The sequence below is a fragment of the Nuphar pumila genome, chromosome 7 (assembly GCF_984573655.1).
Source record: "Nuphar pumila chromosome 7, dmNupPumi1.hap1.1, whole genome shotgun sequence".
NCBI lineage: Eukaryota > Viridiplantae > Streptophyta > Magnoliopsida > Nymphaeales > Nymphaeaceae > Nuphar > Nuphar pumila.
The window spans coordinates 120,076,788-120,096,640 of NC_143255.1; the positions used below are offsets into that span (position 1 = coordinate 120,076,788).

The 19,853-nt window shown below is 40.2% G+C and overlaps 2 protein-coding genes across 3 annotated transcripts in view; one reads left to right on the top strand and one right to left on the bottom strand.

Annotated features, from left to right (window-relative positions):
- The window catches only part of LOC149833205 (sphere organelles protein-like protein), a 69,266-nt gene extending 63,754 nt beyond the window's left edge, over positions 1–5,512 (top strand). Inside the window, exons 14-15 of one of the 2 annotated variants that reach the window (XM_090014982.1) lie at positions 4,773–4,997; positions 5,083–5,512. In XM_090014982.1, the coding sequence (XP_089871108.1) occupies positions 4,773–4,966 (194 nt within the window). In that variant the 3' untranslated portion in view covers positions 4,967–4,997; positions 5,083–5,512. Of the gene's footprint in view, positions 1–4,772 lie in introns of both variants that reach the window. The other variant, XM_090014983.1, reaches the window with a different exon arrangement.
- Positions 5,513–6,947: 1,435 nt separating this feature from the next.
- LOC149833206 (protein-tyrosine-phosphatase MKP1-like) lies at positions 6,948–18,885 on the bottom strand. The gene is made up of 2 exons (XM_090014984.1): positions 15,903–18,885; positions 6,948–7,421 (listed from the first exon to the last, which is right to left on the bottom strand). The coding sequence occupies exons 1-2, from the start codon at positions 18,471–18,473 to the stop codon at positions 7,305–7,307; spliced, it is 2,688 nt and encodes an 895-aa protein (XP_089871110.1). The 5' UTR covers positions 18,474–18,885; the 3' UTR covers positions 6,948–7,304.
- Between the last annotated feature and the right edge of the window lie 968 nt (positions 18,886–19,853).

The following is a 19,853-nucleotide window of genomic DNA, read 5'->3' on the forward strand; positions in this document are numbered from 1 at the left end:
TGCCTTTGCAGATAAGTTCTAATTGTTGGGTAAACCTTTAACCGCATATTTTTCCTTTAGGACTAATGAACACGTTATATCTTCTTTAAAGAGCAGCCAACACCATTTCATCAGAAGTGCCTTATTCATGAGAACTAATGCTTGGACCCCCAACCTCATTTTGAAAACATACTTGGTTTTAGTAGACTGAACACTACACTTGTTGATGATGAGCATTCCATGAAAAAGATGATAGGATCCTCGGTATCTTATACTTTCCTTAGGAAGTGTAGCTAAAAGAGGAAGTAAGAAGGAATACTTGATAACATGTGCTCAGTGTTGTTAAAAGTGCGCCTTGAGGCGCAAAAGGCACGCCTCGCCTTGAGGTGAGGCCCTCTGCAGGGTAAGGCGTGAAGAAGAAGAATAAGAAGAAGAAATTTTGAGGCTTACGCTTTACTCCTCGAGGCTTACGCCTCGCCTCAGTTTTTGGTCGAGCGCCTCACTACGCCTCAACGTTTTTCACAACATTGCATGTTCTTGATGACAATTACCTTCCCTGCTAGTGAAAGATATTATGCTGACCAGGTCAGAATTCTCATGTGCCTTTTGTCTTCCTAGGCTGACCAGTGAGCCCTAGAGATGCATTATATTTATGAATGGTCATCCTGAGATATTTCATCGGTCAAGCTCCAAGGGGAGTTGATGCAACTTGTTCACATCAATCATTTCTGGTTTATTTAAAAAGTAACAAAATTGCACTTACACACGCTCATTGATAGCTAGACTTAATGCATTGTTTGATATTTTTAGGATCACCCACATTTTGTGACAGCTCCGCCTCATCGAATATATCTACAGATTTGAATGTGTTAATGGTGGGATACTTGATAGATTGATACCATCAAGATGCACATGCACACACACATGGAGTACTTAATTGATACTGTTGATACATGCACACACACATGGAGTACTTAATTGATACTGTTGATACATGCACACATAAAGTTATGCATTTTTTACGGTTGTCTTGGTGCAACATACCAATTGGCAGTCAATTATTGACATGTATGACATTTTTCTAATTAGGTATTTTGTTATAGCATAGGTTTTATGTACTAGAAGATTTTATTTTGTCATCCATACCAGCATCAGACCAAAAGCATGTCTAGCACACATTTCTTTTCATTTTGCTATATTGCTCCAAAATTGGATGTTGAGCATGAAACCATACTATTGACTTTGCAATCTGTCATAATATGCATCTTTTCCTTGTCTCGACAGAATACTTTTATGGCGCACAGGCAAGAGGCAATAATTGATTACATGTTTACACCGTTGGTTTCCTTGTTGCTTTATTTTGTTGTATGAGGTGGGACCAAAACCTTCTTTTAACAAGTGACCCATAAAGGTCCACCTTAGTGGCACTTTTTTTATGATCCACATCCTGGTCTTTGTTGGCAGAAGTTTTAGCACATTGAGAGGTGGTACCATTCTTTTAATACCAACAATGTACCATTTACTTAGTTGTCCCGTTCAACAAATATGCAATTCCATGAGGGATATTTAGGTAGCTGATCAAAATATCTACTGAGAAATTATTTTACTTAGTTGTCCCGTTCAACAAATATGCAATACCATGAGGGATATTAGGTAGCTGATCAAAATATGTACTGAAAAAGATTAATCTGTTAGCCAAAAGGGGCCAATTTTGGCTGCCTGCCTCTAATTTTCCTCATAACTTGTCTGATTTTACAAAAGGTGGTGGCTCTTGAAACTTTACTACCCATGGGAATATGTCAACAACAAACAACAACAACAACAACTACGCCTTCATCCCAAAATAATTGGGGTCGGCGATATGAACCAAAAAAGAATCATTTTGGGTCTTCCACATGAATCCTTCTCCAATCATTTCTATCCAATGCCATGTCCTCGGTGAGGTTCAAAGCATTCATATCCTTTCCTATCACCTCCATCCATGTCTTCCTAGGCCTACCCCGACCTCTTTTAACTAATATATTTTCCCAATTCTCCATCCTTCTTACTGGAGCATCATTAGGCCTTCGCCGAATATGTCCAAACCACCGTAAACGATTCTCATTTTATTTTCAATGGGTGCAACGCCTACCTTCTTACGTATCTCCTCGTTCCGAATCTTATCTTTTATTGTATTTCCACACATCCATCTCAGCATACGCATCTCAGCTACACTCATTTTTTGAATATGATGTCTCTTGGCAGCCCAACATTCCGTACCATATAGTAAAGCGGGCCTAATAGTCGTCCTATAAAACTTTTCCTTCAACCGCAATGGCATTCTACGATCGCACAACACTCCAGTTGCACTTTTCCATTTCATCCACCCAACCTTTATCCTATGATTTACATCTCCATCAATTTCTCCATACTTTTGAATGATAGATCCCAAATATTTGAAACAATCATCCACCGGTATTTCTTGCTCACCAAGCTTCACTACACTCCCATCACTACTTCGTTGCTTACTAAGCCGACATTCCATGTATTCTGTCTTACTCTTACTCAACTTAAAACCTCTTGCTTCCAATGTCTGTCTCCATAATTCTAACTTAGCATTAACACGAACTCTAGACTCATCAATCAAAACAATATCATCAGCAAACAACATACACCATGGCACATTTTCTTGAATTGATCTTGTAAGCTCATCCATCACTATAGCAAATAGGAAAGGGCTTAAAGCAGATCCTTGATGTAACCCAACCGTTATAGGAAAATTGGTTGTTACCCCTCCACAAGTGCGGACATTGGTTACTACTCCTTCATACATATCTTTAATTATACTAATGTACTTAAGAGAAACACCTTTCTTCAACATTGTCCACCAGAGAACGTCCCTAGGTACTCTATCGTATGCCTTCTCCAAATCAATAAAAACCATATGCAAATCTTTGCTCCTCTCTCTATTTCTCTCAATAAGTTGTCTAAGAAGATAATGTATAGCTTCCATAGTTGATCTGCCAGGCATAAAACCAAATTGATTCTCCGATATCATGACAACCTTCCTCAACCTAGACTCAATCACCCTCTCCCAAAGTTTCATAGTATGACTCATGAGTTTTATACCACGATAGTTTGTGCAATCTTGTATATCACCTTTATTCTTATATAGAGGCACCAAAGTACTCTTCCTCCACTCATTAGGCATCTTATTTGTCCGCCAAATCTTGTTAAAAAGATTTGTTAACCATTCTAAACCTTTCTCTCCCAAGCATTTCCAAGCCTCGATAGGTATACCATCTGGGCCAACTGCCCTTCTTGATTTCATTTTCTTCAAAGCCTCTACAATTTCTTTCTTTTGAATCTTGCGCATGAAGTCACGATTCATCTCATGAAAAGGAATGGACAAGTCTCCAAGATCCTGACCATGCCTTTCATTAAATAGCTTATCAAAATAATCTTTCCATCTCTCCTTAATCTCCTCATCTTTGACTAAAACCCTTTGCGTTTCATCTTTGATACATCTAACCATACCGAGATCCCTCGATTTCCTATCTCTCATCTTTGCAAGCCTATAAATATCCTTCTCGCCCTCTTTGATATCCAACTTATCATAAACCTCCTTATATACCTTATCCCTCGCGTTCCGAACTACTTTTTTAGCTTCCTTCTTTGCTGTCATATACTTCTCCAAATTCTCATTATCACGACTCTTACTTAGATTTCTCTAACACTCTCTTTTAACCTTAATAGCTAATTTAACATCCTCGTTCCACCACGATGTATCCTTACCTAGCGGTGCACCGCCTTTAGACTCACCTAATACCTCCTTAGCCACCTTTCTCATACCACCCATGGGAATATGTCCTAAACACAAATGAGAGGCCCATCAGATGGAAAAAGAGAGATAAGAAGTCATGATTCTTGGTCTCATCTGCAGATCTCCATCGATCTAAATCTTGAGAAGTATGTGATGCATTATATGACAGATTTCTGTAAAATCTTCAATCATCAACTTCAAAATTGTAAAGAAACGTATTTTACCAAAGATACCTTTTTTGTTCAAATAATAACATTGCTTATAGAGTTTGAGTGGTATCTTATGAATGTGAGAGTCAAGCAAGAAGTGGATCTGAGTCTCATAGAAGTTTAGGTGCATCAACCAGCAAGATGCGACTCTAAGTCGCCAAGTTGTATGGATTCATGGTCCTTGTGGATCATGCACTGTATTGGGGCTATGCAACTCTATGCTTTTTATGTGCATGCACATACATAATCTTTTTGTAGGAGTTGGAAGGGGCAGTGAATGAGGAATAGACTGCTCCTAATCATGTGAAAAAGAAAGAATAGTATGACTTGCCACTTTTTATCGGACAGGAATTAGAGTATTGACCAAACAGCATAGATAGATGAATGTGGTCATGCTTGCATGTGTGTGCACTCTTGTCCATGTCACCATGTCAACCAGAACAGATGTTCTGTCATTGCTCTCTCTGGGTATCAAAATATGCATCAAAAATCAGATTTCCTCCTTTATAACAGATTAGCAGATCAATTTTCTGTTTTGCTGTAAAATGATTTATTTTCAAGTCCAGTTAAGGCTAGATCTTGTTTACTCAGCATGTCTCATTTCTTCCATTGCACATATTGGTATAGTTTCAGGTGAATGTACATGTTTTGAGTTCCCTCATTTAGGAACATAAATGCCACAGGCAGCGTGCTATTTTACAGTATGCTTTCATGCAGAAAATTCTTATCTCACTGTTAAGTTGCTGATAACCACCCGTTTCTCTGTTTTCCTACTTACATAGCAAATGGAGGACAGACGACATCCTGGGATGAAATTGCTCGGGCCTTGGATGAGAAGAAGGCAAAATTGTGGAAGCAAGTAGACGTTGGTACAAAAAAGGAAAATGCAGCCAAAGGTTCAGGGTCCTATAAGGGCTTGAGAGGAAGCGCATTAGGCCTCACTGTTGCCCTCCTGAGAGCACAGAACGCCATTTGAAGGATATGCTTTTGGATTATATGAATCCTGTGTAAGTATCTTTGTCACATTAATTTTGTAACAGCTTATTTACTTCCCTACTGTAACTTACATGTTGATTGTGTTCGTCAATTCAGGTTTCAAAGCTTGAATTCTCTTCAAAGTGAATTTTGACTGATCTTGACAGCGCTGTGCTTTGTGATGGCATACAATGTGCTAGGAGACATTCCTTTAACCAATTTGATGAAATTTTGTATACAGCTAAGAGAAAGCTGTAAGCAGCTGTGGTTTTGATCACAACTTTTATCGTCCACAACATAACCAATGTTTTAAATTGAGCAAGTTTGCTTGATTGCGGTTGCCTATGACAATGGAACTCAGGACTATCCATAACAAGACTGCAAAATACATGTGAAATGTATAAAAAAGAAATTAATGAGGAAGACTTGTATGCAGGAGGTACCACGAACAAGAATGACGTGTTGTTTTTACCTATTATTGATAAATTTTAGTTAAAATAGATAGACACCGGTTCCTTTTTGAAGTGCTTTTTTTTTTCTGTTTTTATATTTCAATCTAAAGTTCCCAAGCCCATCTCTCTCTCTCTCTCTCTCTCTCTCTCTCTCTTACAGGACTACCACGAACCACCTCCCCAACCATATTCAGGCGATACAGGTTACTCATCCTGGAACACCTATACTCATCATGGCATAAACCATGCCTAGATATCTTAAAGACCGGTTTTCCCCAAAAAGTTGATTTGATATGACAGGATACCGAATTTAGGGGGGAATGGGAATATACACCTCTGGATGACCGAAGAACGGAAGGAGATGCTGGTATAATATGGGTCTCCCCCACCAGCGTGATCAGAAAAATGTAAAGGGATCAGATGTTGCTAGCGGTGTAAGTCAGTGGGGTTTGACCAGGACCCAACCCATTTCAAACCCTATAGGGTTAGGGTCAGGGTTTGGTGATAAATAAAATTTGCTGATTATAATATATTAATATATGGAGCCAAGTATGGTTTGTAAAATTTCATACGAGACCTGAACCTGACCCCAGTTTCAACTAAGATCCGCAAATTTTCAAAGTAAAAAAGATAAAAAAGCATTTTATCGGATATGGTCTGGTTCTGGTTCATGTAATCTTTACAGGATCTGGGCATGGTTTCTCTTATGGTGGGTCAGATTGAACCGGAGCCTGGACCCAGTACTATTATCTCAAATTAGGTTTGGGTCTGGTTTCACCTGGAACCGAACCAAACCCTACCAGTTGACACCCTAAATCTAGCCAATACATATCTGACTAACGGGATGTTGGCCAAATGGATTTGAATTCTGATTTGGGTTCAGATGCTGAGAAGCCCATACGAAACCTGCGTTTTTAGATGTAAACTGATTCAAATGTGTCAAATCAGGATATTCATCAGACTCGGTATCCGAAAATCATAACTGTATCCTCATCCGATTCCAAACGAATACGGTAATAGAGCATGATAACGGTTTCTGTTACATTTTGGTTTCTCTTTTTGTTGTCTTTTGCCCCGTAATCTAGAGCCAGTGTTTGAGCATCCCACTCTCATTGTATGAGAAAGCAGAATTTAATGGAAATTAAAAGGAAAATAATGAACATAATAAATAAAATGTGCCAAGGATTCAAAATTACAATATCGTCTTGGAATCATGTATAAGAGATGCTGTATCAGGTTTTAACTCCATGATTGAAGGAAGAGGAAGCCTCGGATGAAATGCGGATGCAACAGATTTTCAAATTCCATCGATTTCAACGTAAGTTGGTTGATAAAGAAAAGAACAACTATGCAAGGTTATTGGCCAACATGGGCTTATTGAGGGAAAATCGCACCTGGAAGGATAAGCCACCTAACTGGCTTACAAATCCCAGCAGCTTGTAATGTTCGTTTTTGAGTTCTTAATACTTGTATTACCTGGTTGGGGTCTGCCTAACCCCTGCTTACTATAAAAAAAAAGGATTCAGTATGTGCTTCAGTGAGCGTTTTACATTCTTATTGTACTATCGAACAATATCAAACATTATATCAACGCAACACCTTTGGCGTTGGTTGCACCTGTGATTTTACTGCACATGTGAGGACAGCAGAAGCGAAGGGCTGATCTTCCCTTTCTTCACTTCTTTAACTGTTACCTTTATGATCCTTTTTCCATCAAATTCAAAAGTTTCTTTGGACTGCCCGTGCTGTACATACAAAAGATTCCGTTCAGGGACTTACATGGCGAAGCAGATCTGATTCAGTGAAAACAGATTACTGTTGATAAATGGCTTGGCCTTGCAGATCTGCTACACGAAAGAACCAAAAGATGACCAAATGTCACATCTGTTACTTGACCAGTTTATCGCTAGCGGCTTCACTTTGGCAGCTATCCCTCATGTGGTATGATGAAATAGACTTGAGATGGTCTAGAAATTCTTCTGGCTCATTTTCCTCTCTGACTATCTGTTCATACAGGAATAAATATCTTAGTAAGTTCAGTAACACAAGGGGAATAAAGTGAGAGCAAAACAATTCAAATAGATTAGATCGGCAACAAAGTTCTATTGGACACTCATCTAGCAAGTTGAAAGTGAAGGCTTGTGTTTCAAGGATTCTGATTTGAAGTTTCATCTTCCTAACGCTCTATTTTTTTTTTGATGAGGGGCCTGCCTAGGAACAGGGCCCCCACTGCCCCCCTCCCCCAATAAATACCCAACCTTGAAGCGAGAAATGTAACAGAAACTAAGGCATGTTTGATAGCACTGAAAACAAGTCGGTGGGGGTATTTTATCTTCTTTTTTTTTCAACAAAGAAAGCTGGGGTTAGGCAGACCCCAACCAGTTATACAACTATACCATTTGGGATTAGAACTTGCAACATCCCATCACAAGGTGTCCTGTTTGGCATGGCCCCCCCTGGCACTATCAAACACTCCAAAGAAACACCCCACACCAGGCACATTTGAGGAGCAGGACCCCCAGCGGTCTGACTTTTTCTCTGCAGAGAAAAAGTTGGCTTCTGGTTTTTATTTCATGTTGTCAAATGCACCCTAAAGGAAGAGTTCATAGCTTTGGGAAAAACTAAATAGTGGGACTCCTAAACAACCATCCCCTTGACCACATTGCTTGGCAATCCTGGAAAATGAATTCCGACAGACAAGATTCATAGTAGGATGAAGAATTTCGAATGTTCAAAACCAAATGTCTAGCCTACACTACTAAATGAGGTTTCATCAAATTCCATGACACCGAACGGTTGAGGTAAAAGGAAATAATGGTTAGCCAGGAAAATGAAGAATCCTGTGAGCTCCATGCACTTCAGATCTAGACTGCATATGATATCTATAGAGTTTCTAATATTCCAACCAAACCTAGTGGACAAGCGTACCTTTAACCCCATAAAATATTGGCATTAAAAATACTTAAAGCCAAGAATGAGCAAACAAGCTCCTAGCGTACCCTAGTTGATTCATTACCCTGTGGATTGTGTCAATCCTGCAACTAACCTATTGCTGCCACTGAAAAAATAATGTTCAACAATCTAAATGCATGAACTGCATTGTAAGTTTACAACTAGAAGTCTTGTGTTGTCAAAGTGATTATAGATTTGAATTTAGTCTTCTAAGAGAATCGTATAATCTTTTGATTCTTGATGATTGGAAAAACAAGAAAATTTGGAATTCTCTAACTGGACACGACCAAGAGTCACCCAATATGGTTCCAAACACAGGGCCAATTCCATAAAGCCAGGTCCAATAAGATTGAATTTGGTGTTATTAAAATTTAACCTTGTACTTATGTATGAAATAGACAGATAGGCAGTCACTAGGCATGTGGAGAGAGAGAGAGAGAGAGAGAGAGAGAGAGAGAGAGAGAGCATTAATAAGCTATGTTATGCCTACACCAATAGAACAAAACATGACACATATACGATAATCTATAACATGAAAGAAGCAAATGTGGACCATGTGACTCAGGTCTTGGTGGTGGACTATGATATGACTACACAGTGAGCCTTGAACAAATAATTTCTTCAAGTTTTAAAGAAAAAGAAAGAAATGACTCCTAACGATCAAATGCACAGCTACTACAACTGGGAAAAAAACTGCCATAACCATAGACTTGTAAATATGAACTAAACAAAACTACTTAACAAGAAAAGACAACAATTAAGAGTATCAAATAGGAGAGTTTAGGCATGATGTTAAAATCAAAATTATCCAGTTCTGTTGTGTCCAAATAAAGACGAAAAGGAAACTTGAAAAGGAAAATTGATGTGATACCTTCACATCTCAGCCATCTTACCACTAGCTAATCATTAAAACATTAAGAGAGCAAGGGAAAAGTCCATATAAATCACAAAATATTAAAACCAACTACTTATTCTACAATTCTTAGTGGAACAGACAAAAACATATAATTTACAAGCTTGAATCTAGCTTCAAAGACATTCTTGAGCTCCCATTCACAATCTAAAAAGTATCCAAAAAGAGAAAAAGGTCATAAAAAAAAATCTCGGTGAAAATTCAAATTATAGTGTCAGCATGGGCTTGCAGAGAGATGTAAATGGGTTGAAATTCCAGCTAGGCCATGTGCAGATTCTGTTAGATCTAAGGTCAAACATGAACACCTATTTTTCACTTGGATCAACACAGTTCCAAGCCATATGAATGAATAGAGCTTCAACAACTGCCATCTAGTTCCAAGTCAACCCACTTGCCATCCAAGCCATACGCAAGTCAACATGTCCAAGCAAGATCAAAGTTGGAGCTACTCTAGTCATTAATTCACTAACGAGGCTATGATCAGGTTAGACTCACAGATGTCCATCATAAACCAGAATTGATTGACAAGATCCAACTTATACGTATGTCAGCCTACTTGTTCTAACACAGATCCAATTCATAAGGGCCTACTGAAACCATTTAGTTATTCTTGGATTTAACATTAAGATAGAAATGAGCCCATTTAGTTTTCCTACCTTACAAGTTAAGATTACAACAACAACAACTACGCCTTCATCCCAAAACAATTGGGGTCGGCGATATGAACCAAAAAAGGAAATCATTCTGGGTCTTCCACATGAATCCTTCTCCTCCAATCATTTCTATCCAATGCCATGTTCTCGGTGAGGTTCAAAGCATTCATATCCTTTCCTATCACCTCCATCCATGTCTTCCTAGGCCTACCCCGACCTTTTTTAACTAATATATTTTCCCATTTTTCCATCCTTCTAATTGGAAAATCATTAGCCCTTCGCCGAATATGTCCAAACCACCGTAAACGAGTCTCTCTCATCTTATTTTCAATGGGTGCAACGCCTACCTTCTTACGTATCTCCTCGTTACGAATCTTAGCTTTTATTGTATTTCCACACATCCATCTCAGCATACGCATCTCAGCTACACTCATTTTTTGAATATGATGTCTCTTGGCAGCCCAACATTCCGTACCATATAGTAAAGCGGGCCTAATCGTCGTCCTATAAAACTTTCCCTTCAACCGCAATGACATTCTACGATCGCACAACACTCCAGTTGCACTCTTCCATTTCATCAACCCAACCTTTATCCTATGATTTACATCTCCACCAATTTCTCCATACTTTTGAATGATAGATCTCAAATATTTGAAACAATCATCCACCGGTATTTCTTGCTCACCAAGCTTCACTACATTCCCATCACTACTTCGTTGCTTACTAAACCGACATTCCATGTATTCTGTCTTACTCTTACTCAACTTAAAACCTCTTGCTTCCGATGTTTGTCTCCATAATTCTAACTTAGCATTAACCCCAACTCTAGACTCATCAATCAAAACAATATCATCAACAAACAACATACACCACGACACATTTTCTTGAATTGATCTCGTAAGCTCATCCATCACTATAGCAAATAGGAAAGGGCTTAAAGCAGATCCTTGATGTAACCCAACCATTATAGGAAAATTGGTTGTCACCCCTCCACAAGTGCGGACATTGGTTACTACTCCTTCATACATATCTTTAATTATACTAATGTACTTGAGAGAAACACCTTTCTTCAACATTGTCCACCAGAGAACGTCCCTAGGTACTCTATCGTATGCCTTCTCCAAATCAATAAAAACCATATGCAAATCTTTGTTCCTCTCTCTATTTTTCTCAATCTTAACCATATGCAAGTTAAGATTCATTCCTAAAAATACAAAACAAACCTCAAATTAAAGTCCTTTATTTTGATATTCTTTCAAATCCGCACTTCGCAAGCCTATGACAACTAAATGCTCCTCAGGATATAACAGCTCTTTGGGTTTTATCAAACCCCTTCGTGATACCGAGTATTCAACACAAGTTTGTATCCATTCCTTTTTTGTAACATTACGCATTCGATTAGAGATCATGGTCAACATTTAAAATCCATTATAACTGGTCCTTCCACAATTCTGTCCAATAAGAGAGGAAATATGTAGCATTCTAAAAAAAAAGATGTGATTTATGACATATTTGATTCAGTCATTATAGGCATCCTCAGAAAAGATAGCCACTAGATAAAACTTTGTTAGTTTGGTTGGGTCTAAGGAATTGACACAATCACATTGATTCAATTACAAAAGCATCTTCAGCTGTGCTCAAGTACCTAATTGGGCATTTAGAAATGAATCAAACAAGAATTCAAGAGTATAGATACACAATGCTATTCATTGGATACAAACGGCCCTAGTGGGTTGTCAAGTGTAATTGTAATAAAGAGCTTTTCGCTCCCTATATTTTCTCCAAATGAAAAAGGAAATCAATGGTTAGCTTGGTCTGACTAAGAAAGGGATAAGAATGGAGTTAACTCCAAAGTCATAGAGCAATCACGTGAAAAGGGACCACCTCATTTCTTCCCTTTTCATGGCCAAATACTTCCATGAATGCCTCTAATTAGAAGAGCATAGATCTTTAAATGCATGTTATACATTGATCATTTGGCAATAGATGAACCATTAGATTGTTCAATTCAGCTATCCCTTTGCCCCATTGCATTAAAACAGATTCGTGACCCCCACTTTTTAAAATATAAGAAAAGTGTCAGAAAGACTGCACGAGGGTTTCCTCCTCAGGAGTTAATATTTCCTGTGGGTCATGATGTGGCTCAAGATGGCTGGTGTCTTCTTGTCCCCTGGCAAACACATCTAGTGAAGATCCAGATATTAGCCTGTATTAAGATCAAATGATGAAGGTGGTTTATGATGTAGCTTGTTTCATTGAATATTTTCTTCCATGATGCGATGCAAGGAGCCCTAAGTATGATGTATAGCAAGATCAACGTGTGAAGCCTCAATTGTGAAAGCAAGAACCACAAATAGATTCATGCTTATCTTATGTTTCCGAGAAATTTTATCACAAGTTCATATAGTTTACTAATGGGCATAACTTGGCATCCGAGCTTGAAATTAATTGATCTTTGATCCATTGGAAAGGTAGTCTCCTGAGCTACCTTTATTCTATTCGTGACGAACAGATTATGCCATTGCCAGCCTCTGTCCAATGAGCAAAATTTCTTGATGGCTTTTACCTTAAGACTCTTTTTATTGCCTTTGTGCTTGGTGGCTCAGAAGCACCATTCTTTCTTCTTTCTACCACCAGTATATACCCTACTTCTAATTATTCAACCCTAAACCTTATTTCACTTTTTCAATGACCTAAACATTAACTTATACAAATTGGTCAGAAACTTCAGGCATGGACTTTGTTAAGTATGAGATCATATATGGCAAATTCCAAAGAATTTCAAGGGTAACCTCCATATCACTGTATTAATTTGTGTCAGGTTAGTTTATCTTGAGTTTTAACATAATTAAAACCTAGCGCAATGAAAAGATGGGTCTGGATCTCAGAACCCGGACCCAATCCTTCTGTGTTTTAGTGTTTTATTTAACACATGCTCATTAATGTCATTAATGGCATGCTGTAATTTCCATCCCTTATGTAAAAGGTATTTTTGTACCCTAATCAAACTGTATGTGTATATATCTAATGAAGAGAAAACGCAGACCCTATTCTTTGGGTTTCTGCACCCACCGACTTTTCTCTCCCCCTCTACTCCTCTTCCTCTTGTGACTAACAATGAATTACCATTTCTAACATGGTGATATCTAGAAATGTTGTGTTTGATGAATCAAATTTTGGTCATAATGCTGACACTCTTCCTGAAATTGAAATTTATCATCCTTGGTTGAACTCAGATCTCTTTTCTAGTATTGATGGTGTTTGTTCTTCAGACTGTAATCAAAGAGATGAGGGAAATGTGTCCACTGGAGTGCAAAAAAATCAGGAAAATGTGATCTCTGAACCGTCATTGGCCCCCGACAGGTATAAAAGCATTGTTTACTCTCGACGTGAGAATGAGACTCTAATAAGGAATTGAATTCTCCTTCTGTTTCCATTCAATCTCATGTTCACAGAAAGTCTACCCGTCCTCGACACCCTATTGATAGGTGGGTTAGTTATGAGAACTTCACAATGGATTTTCAAGTCTTCTTAACCTCTTTGAGCAAGGAAGATCAACCGACCAGGTTTTATCAAGCAATAAATTCTAAAAGATGGATTGAAGCTATGAATGAAGAAATGTAGGCTCTTTATGAGTGTGGCACTTGGAATATTATTCCCAGACCACATAATCAAAATGTGGTTGATTCAAAGTGGGTATATAAGATAAAGTACAAGCCGGATGGTACTATCGAACGATACAAAGCTAGACTGGTTGCCAAAGGCTTCACACAGGAGCAAGGACTAGATTATGATGAGACCTTCAGTCCAGTCGTGAAAATGGCCACTATCCGCATTATATTATCATTGGTTGTTAAATGCAATTTCTCCATGGAACTCTGAAAGAGGAAGTATACATGGAACAACCCACTGGGTTTGACGAAGGGAATTCCAAAGAATACGTGTGCAGGTTAAAGAGAGCTATATATGGTCTGAAGCAGGCATCTCAATCTTGGTTTGACAGTTTCTCTCTTGAAGTAAAAAAATATGGTTTTAGTCGGTCTCTTCTTGACCATTTTCTTTTCATATTCAAATGCAAAGATATAGTTACCCTGTTATTGATATATGTTGATGACATTATCATCAGAGGTAACTCTGATGAACATACTGAACAGGTCAAAGAAACTTTGAATCATAGATTTAAGATGAAAGATCTTGGTAAACTGCGATACTTCCTTGGAGCAGAAGTTAACAGGACTCCTGAAGGCATGACACTTACTCAACACAAGTATACTATTGATGTTCTTAGCAAAGCAGGTATGATAGATTGCAAACCTCTAAGCACACCCAGTGTACTTCATCAGAAACTCAGCTCCCAAGATGGAGATTTGTACGCGGACCCTACAAAATATCACAGAGTAGTAGGAATGCTTCAATATCTTACCTTCACTCGGCCTGACATTGTCTATTCGGTCAATCAGGTATCTCAGTTCATGCATGAACCGCATATTGGATATGGAAGCCGTTAAACGCATTCTTCGATATTTAAAGGGAACTATTGGAGATGGTCTCCTGTACAGAAAGAGTATGTATGGCCATCAAGCATGAACTTCTTACTTACACAGATGCAGATTGAGCAGAAGATCCAGATGAGCGTAGATCAGTCTCAGGATACTGTGTTTTCATTGGCCTAAATATTGTCTCATGGAGTAGTAGGAAACAAAAGGCCATAGCCAAGTCGAGCACAGAAGCAGAATATAGATCAATGGCAGCTGCAACAACCGAAGTAACATGGATCCGGCATCTGTTAGCAGAAGTAGGAGAATTGATTTCTAAAAGCATTCTCTTGTGTGACAATCAAAGTGCTATCAACATGTCATTCAATCCTATTTACCACAGTCGTGCCAAGCATATTGAAATTGATCAATATTTTGTAAGGCAGAAGGCCGAAGAAAAGAAAATTGAACCAGAATACGTTTGGACTACTGATCAAGTTGCTGACTTGTTTACAAAAGGACTTGTCAAAGACAGATTTTGGATGTTAAAAGGCAAGTTGTTCATGGTTTAAAACCATGTACAACTTGAGGGAGGGTGAAAAGATGGGTCTGGATCTCAGAACCCGAACCCAATCCCTTTGTGTTTTAGTGTTTTATTTAACACATGATCATTAATGTCATTAATGGCATATTGTAATTTCCATCCCTTATGTAAAGGGTATTTTTGTACCCTAATCAAACTGTATGTGTATATATCTAATGAAGAGAAAACGTACACCCTATTCTTTGGGTTTCTGCAGCCACCGACTTCTCTCTCTCCCTCTACTCCTCTTCCTCTTGTGACTAAGAGTGGATTACCATTTCTAACACGCAATTTGGCCCATAGACCCATTTGAATCAAAATCTTCTCCACAAATTTTCAAAGACACAAACTTGGAATGATCGGGGTGGGGGGAGGGTTGGAGGTGCAATGATTGTTAGTCTTTGATTTTGCATGCTCTTCTTGTTCAGAGGTAATATCTTTGGATGAAGCATACATAGAACACATTCATAAGGACAAGTTTTGAAAAGGATGAGACCGGAGGGGGTGGTGGCGTAAAAAACTGTGAATACTCGTTTGCAGTTGAGGATATGCAACAGATATAGAAATAAGGCTGTCAGTCGCAGATCTTGGATAAATTTTAAAGAATGAAAGGAAAGACATGATGTTAAAATATCAAAATGAACAATGATAGTCATCATCATCATCTTATTTACTCCCCACTACAGTTATTTTGAAAAAGATAAAAGAAAATAAGAAAATAAGGACAATGTTTGAATAAAAAGAAAAGGGGACATCTAAACTCAATGACATATTAAAGTAGGGAGAAGAGAAGTATATTACAACTCTCAGGGCCTTCAGTCTCAGAGATGATAAGAAGAATAGAATCATAATGATAAAAGATACTGTTTCAGGACCAAAAGAATAACAAGTTGCAAAAACCAAAAATACCTGTATATGGATGTCATCCGGCAGCCCCATTTGCTTGAGAAATTCACTACCAAGTCTCTCCCAATATATCTCTCCATCAGTGCTTGTGTTATCCTTGCCATCCACTCTATAACAGCTATCAACCTCAACATTGTGCCCGACCCAGACATATAAAACCTCATGCTTTTCCTGCTCTAAGGCCGGAACTGGCAAAAGGAAAACTGAACTGGAGTCTAGAGTGCCAATACCATGCACTTCAACTCTTCGTAAATCAGGCCACTGGAATAAGAATAACTTAGTTAGATCTGACGGCAGTTTTTGAGGGACATTAGAAACTGGAAAACCTTGGCCTTTCACCAGTGCAACAGTTACACTAGGATTACTACTTCTATCCGAAATACTTGATTTCAGATTAAAGTCTCTGTTGATCAAGTTCTCAATGTGTTTCTCATGAATAACATTAACTTCCACTCCGCTATCCATATCTGTGGCATCCAACGGATATCCTTTTATACTTGAGCTGTCCAGATCTTCAGACACAATCATGCTGTGACTGCTTTCGCTTGCTTTCAATTCGTCTGAAAGGGGTAGAGAAACGGACCGTGACCTCATTGTAGAAACATGAGAATGATGATGAGCCAGTGAAAGGAACTTCAAAGATGGTGACATACTTCCCCTGCGCTCAGCAAGAGATAAAGGGTGCCCTTGAGTTGGGGAAGAAACTATCTTTGGTGCAGGCTCCACCGGTTTCATAACTGGAAATGGCTTATCAAAGGGTGCAGTTGGAGATGGTGATCGAGAAGACATGAACGTAAAATCAGACCATCTAGATGCAGCAGGGGAAGGTGTAGATGAACTAGAAAAGTCTGATGGTGAAAATGACGGTGAAGGTGAAGGTGAAGGTGATAAGGAAGTGGAATTGAAGCTGGTATAGGAATCAGAAGTGAATGATGCAGGTGACAATGTAGGAGAAGATGGAGGCCATGAAGGATCAGAAGCAGGAAGAAGACCACCCTCCTTGCAAGAATCCGAATCTCTGTTCAGTGGGCTCTCAACAGGAGGAACATCACAATCTGTCATCCTGGATGCTACCACCAGCTCTTTCACACTGCCACTGCTGCACTTCTGCCTAAGTATACCCCACCCATTTTCCCTTGCTGGAAGTTTAGTATCAGAACCCACTGGGGGCGCAACGCCTCCTGAAAGCGCCTTCTGAAAGATCTCGTAGTCGACATCATATGCTTGAACCCTCTTGTTGCCAACTCCAAGCTTAATTGCCAATGACACCTGATCCTTTGCAGCTCCCTTAGGCTCAAGAGCATCAACTTCATCTTTTTTCTTTCTTGCACTGCCAGCATCTTCCATAGGTAGAGGAGCTCTGGACAGGGCATCCCAAAATTCTTGCATCTCTCGACCTTCTTCGACCATAATCACCGGACCTTGTGCTCGTTCGTATCGAACGACTTGAAATGCCGCTGCATTCGCAACGTTTGCCATCACAGGGTCGCATTCCTTGCCGATCCATACATAAATTGCCGAAGGAACATGTACAACAAACGCCCCTCTGGAGTCTAGAGCCATAGCACCAGGCTGATTCAGAGACTTGGGAACCAGATGAAGTGGGTCATAAGGTGAGTGAGGAGCCATCCTGTGCATTCTGAGCACCGAGCTCGGACTAAGCGGGGCAGCATGAACCCTCTTCTGGCACTGCAGCAACTGGCAAGTAAACCCCACATTCGGATTCGTCGTCCCCCGAGCGGATTTCACATACTGGTATGCTTCCTCGAAGCTCCTGCCGTCCCTCCACATGAGGTAGGCGATCACCAGCGACGTAGAACGCGAAACTCCCTGGCAACAATGGACCAGCACCCTCCCTCCCTGCTCCCTCACATTTTCGAAGTAATCAAAGACATCATAAAGGATGCTGGTGATGTCCTCAGAGGGACTATCCTGCAACCACAGAGTCTTGTACATAAGATCGTTCTTAAAATACTCTGGACAAACGAAACCAACGCAATTCAGGACATGGGTGATCCCATTCCGCTTCAGAATCTCTCGATTCTTCGCGACTGCGTCGCTGCCCAAGTAGATATGTTCGGCAATCCTGGTGCATTCCTTGTCGAAGAAGGCGATCTTGTCCTTCTTGAGCTGAAATTCCTTCCGCTCCGAGCCCGGCCGAGGAGAATTGAGGTCGAGATTCAGGCCAGCCATGTTGTGGGACCTCAGATCCGCGCGGGGAGTAGGGGGATGGGGCCACTCGCCCAAATCGTCCGACCCAGCCTTCGGCCATTCCTCGACGCTCCTCCGCGAGATGGAGAGGGGTTGCAGGGGCGGAAGCGCGGACCGCGCCTTGGAGCAGTGGTGGGAAGAGCGAGGGGTCAGTAGAGCTGGGAGACCGACGGAGAAGGGCGACTTGCTCGTCTCGGCAGCGGCGGCGAAAGTGGAGCTCGGCTGCGAATCGTCGCCGCGACGATCGGAGCTCGAAGACGCGGAGTGCGACGACCATGAAGCTGATCTCCAATAGGTTTTCCTCTGCAGCCCTGATGACATACCGTCTCTCCGGGAGCTCTCATCTCCATCTCCCTCAACCATGGTAACCGATCATTCAATCCCTCTGCATCAGGAATCCCTCCGACCACCCACTAATGAACTGTTGGGGAGGCGCCGAAAACAGGGAGGAAGCATTTTCCCAACCTGAATCGGTCCAAGAGGAAACAAAAGGAGGCACACGGCAACTGTGAGTGAGCAACAAGTCCAGCACGAAATCCTTGACCTTTTACCCCCACAATTTGAACACAGCAAGCAAGAAGTGACAAAAAAAAGCAAACAAAAGATGACCCAGTAAACCCTAGACAAGGATCCAGCAGAGCACGAGAATCTGGGGTCAATGGTTCAATGAACATCCGGCTTTCAATGGATGAATCTTAAACAACGAGCCATGATAAACTTTCAAACCCTCAGAACAAAGACCAACTTCCTTCACCCTCTCCCCCACCTCCCACCAAATAAACAGCCACCAAAAGAAGACAAGCATAAAACAAAGACCATATCTTAGAGAGAGAAAAATAAATGGTGGGTTTTGTGAAGGGAGATGAAGATGGTGAGTGAGAAGAGAGGATGGTGGGTGGGAAGGAGTCAGTAAGAGCCGTGATTGGGGACTAGGCAACTATGGTTGGCCTCTTGTTTTCCGATGGTGGTGGGTAGAGAGAGAGAGAGAGAGAGAGAGAGACGGGTCAAGGCCGTCAACCTCATCGGTGATGAGTGATGACATGGGATTCACGTGAACTATCTTTAATATTTTTCTGACCCTTTCTCTTTCTTCAAGAGAGGCAAAGAGAGAAATGAACTTGGGGAGCCTTCTTGTGGAAAGAGTGGGACCCACCATGGGGGGCCTGGCCCCACCCTCTCCCTGTGACCAACGCCCTTGACTAGCAGTGGCAGTACTTAACAGTGGTCCATGGATATGGTTTTTTTTTTCTTCATAAAACCGAAGATATACTGTGTACTGCTTCTTTTTCATTGGGCCACATACAAACGGGTCGGTTCACAATCGATCCAAAAATAAGAAAGATCCAGAGCATGGCATGCCATGTAGGGGATTTGATGGACTGCTTATTTGATTATGGTAAATAGCTGATCAAGATCTGGATTTGGTAAGAGCTGTTTTTACTCCAAAAACCCACTTGGATTTATGTTTTATAGTAATGTCTTCGTTCGACCTCAGTTTAACCCGTTTAATCTCTCTCTCTCTCTCTCTCTCTCTCTAGGATTAATACAGATGTTTTATATAGCGGGCTGGTGCAGTGAGTAAGCCAAAGGTTTTTGACTTGAAAGGACAGCACAGTATTCGTATATTTTATGTTTTTGAATTATATATATAAGAGTAATGATTTATTATATACAAACTCCTTTGGATCTTCATGGTGCAGGTTTCCGGTTGATCCAATTGGACCTTAGAAATGGATTGTGGGG

Excerpts from the sequence above, each read along its gene's own strand:
- LOC149833206 (XM_090014984.1), bottom strand. The coding sequence starts at position 18,473 with ATGGTTGAGGGAGATGGAGATGAGAGCTCCCGGAGAGACGGTATGTCA. Across the intron at positions 7,422-15,902 it reads CGGATGACATCCATATACAG|ATAGTCAGAGAGGAAAATGA; the intron begins GTATTTTTGGTT and ends CTGTATGAACAG.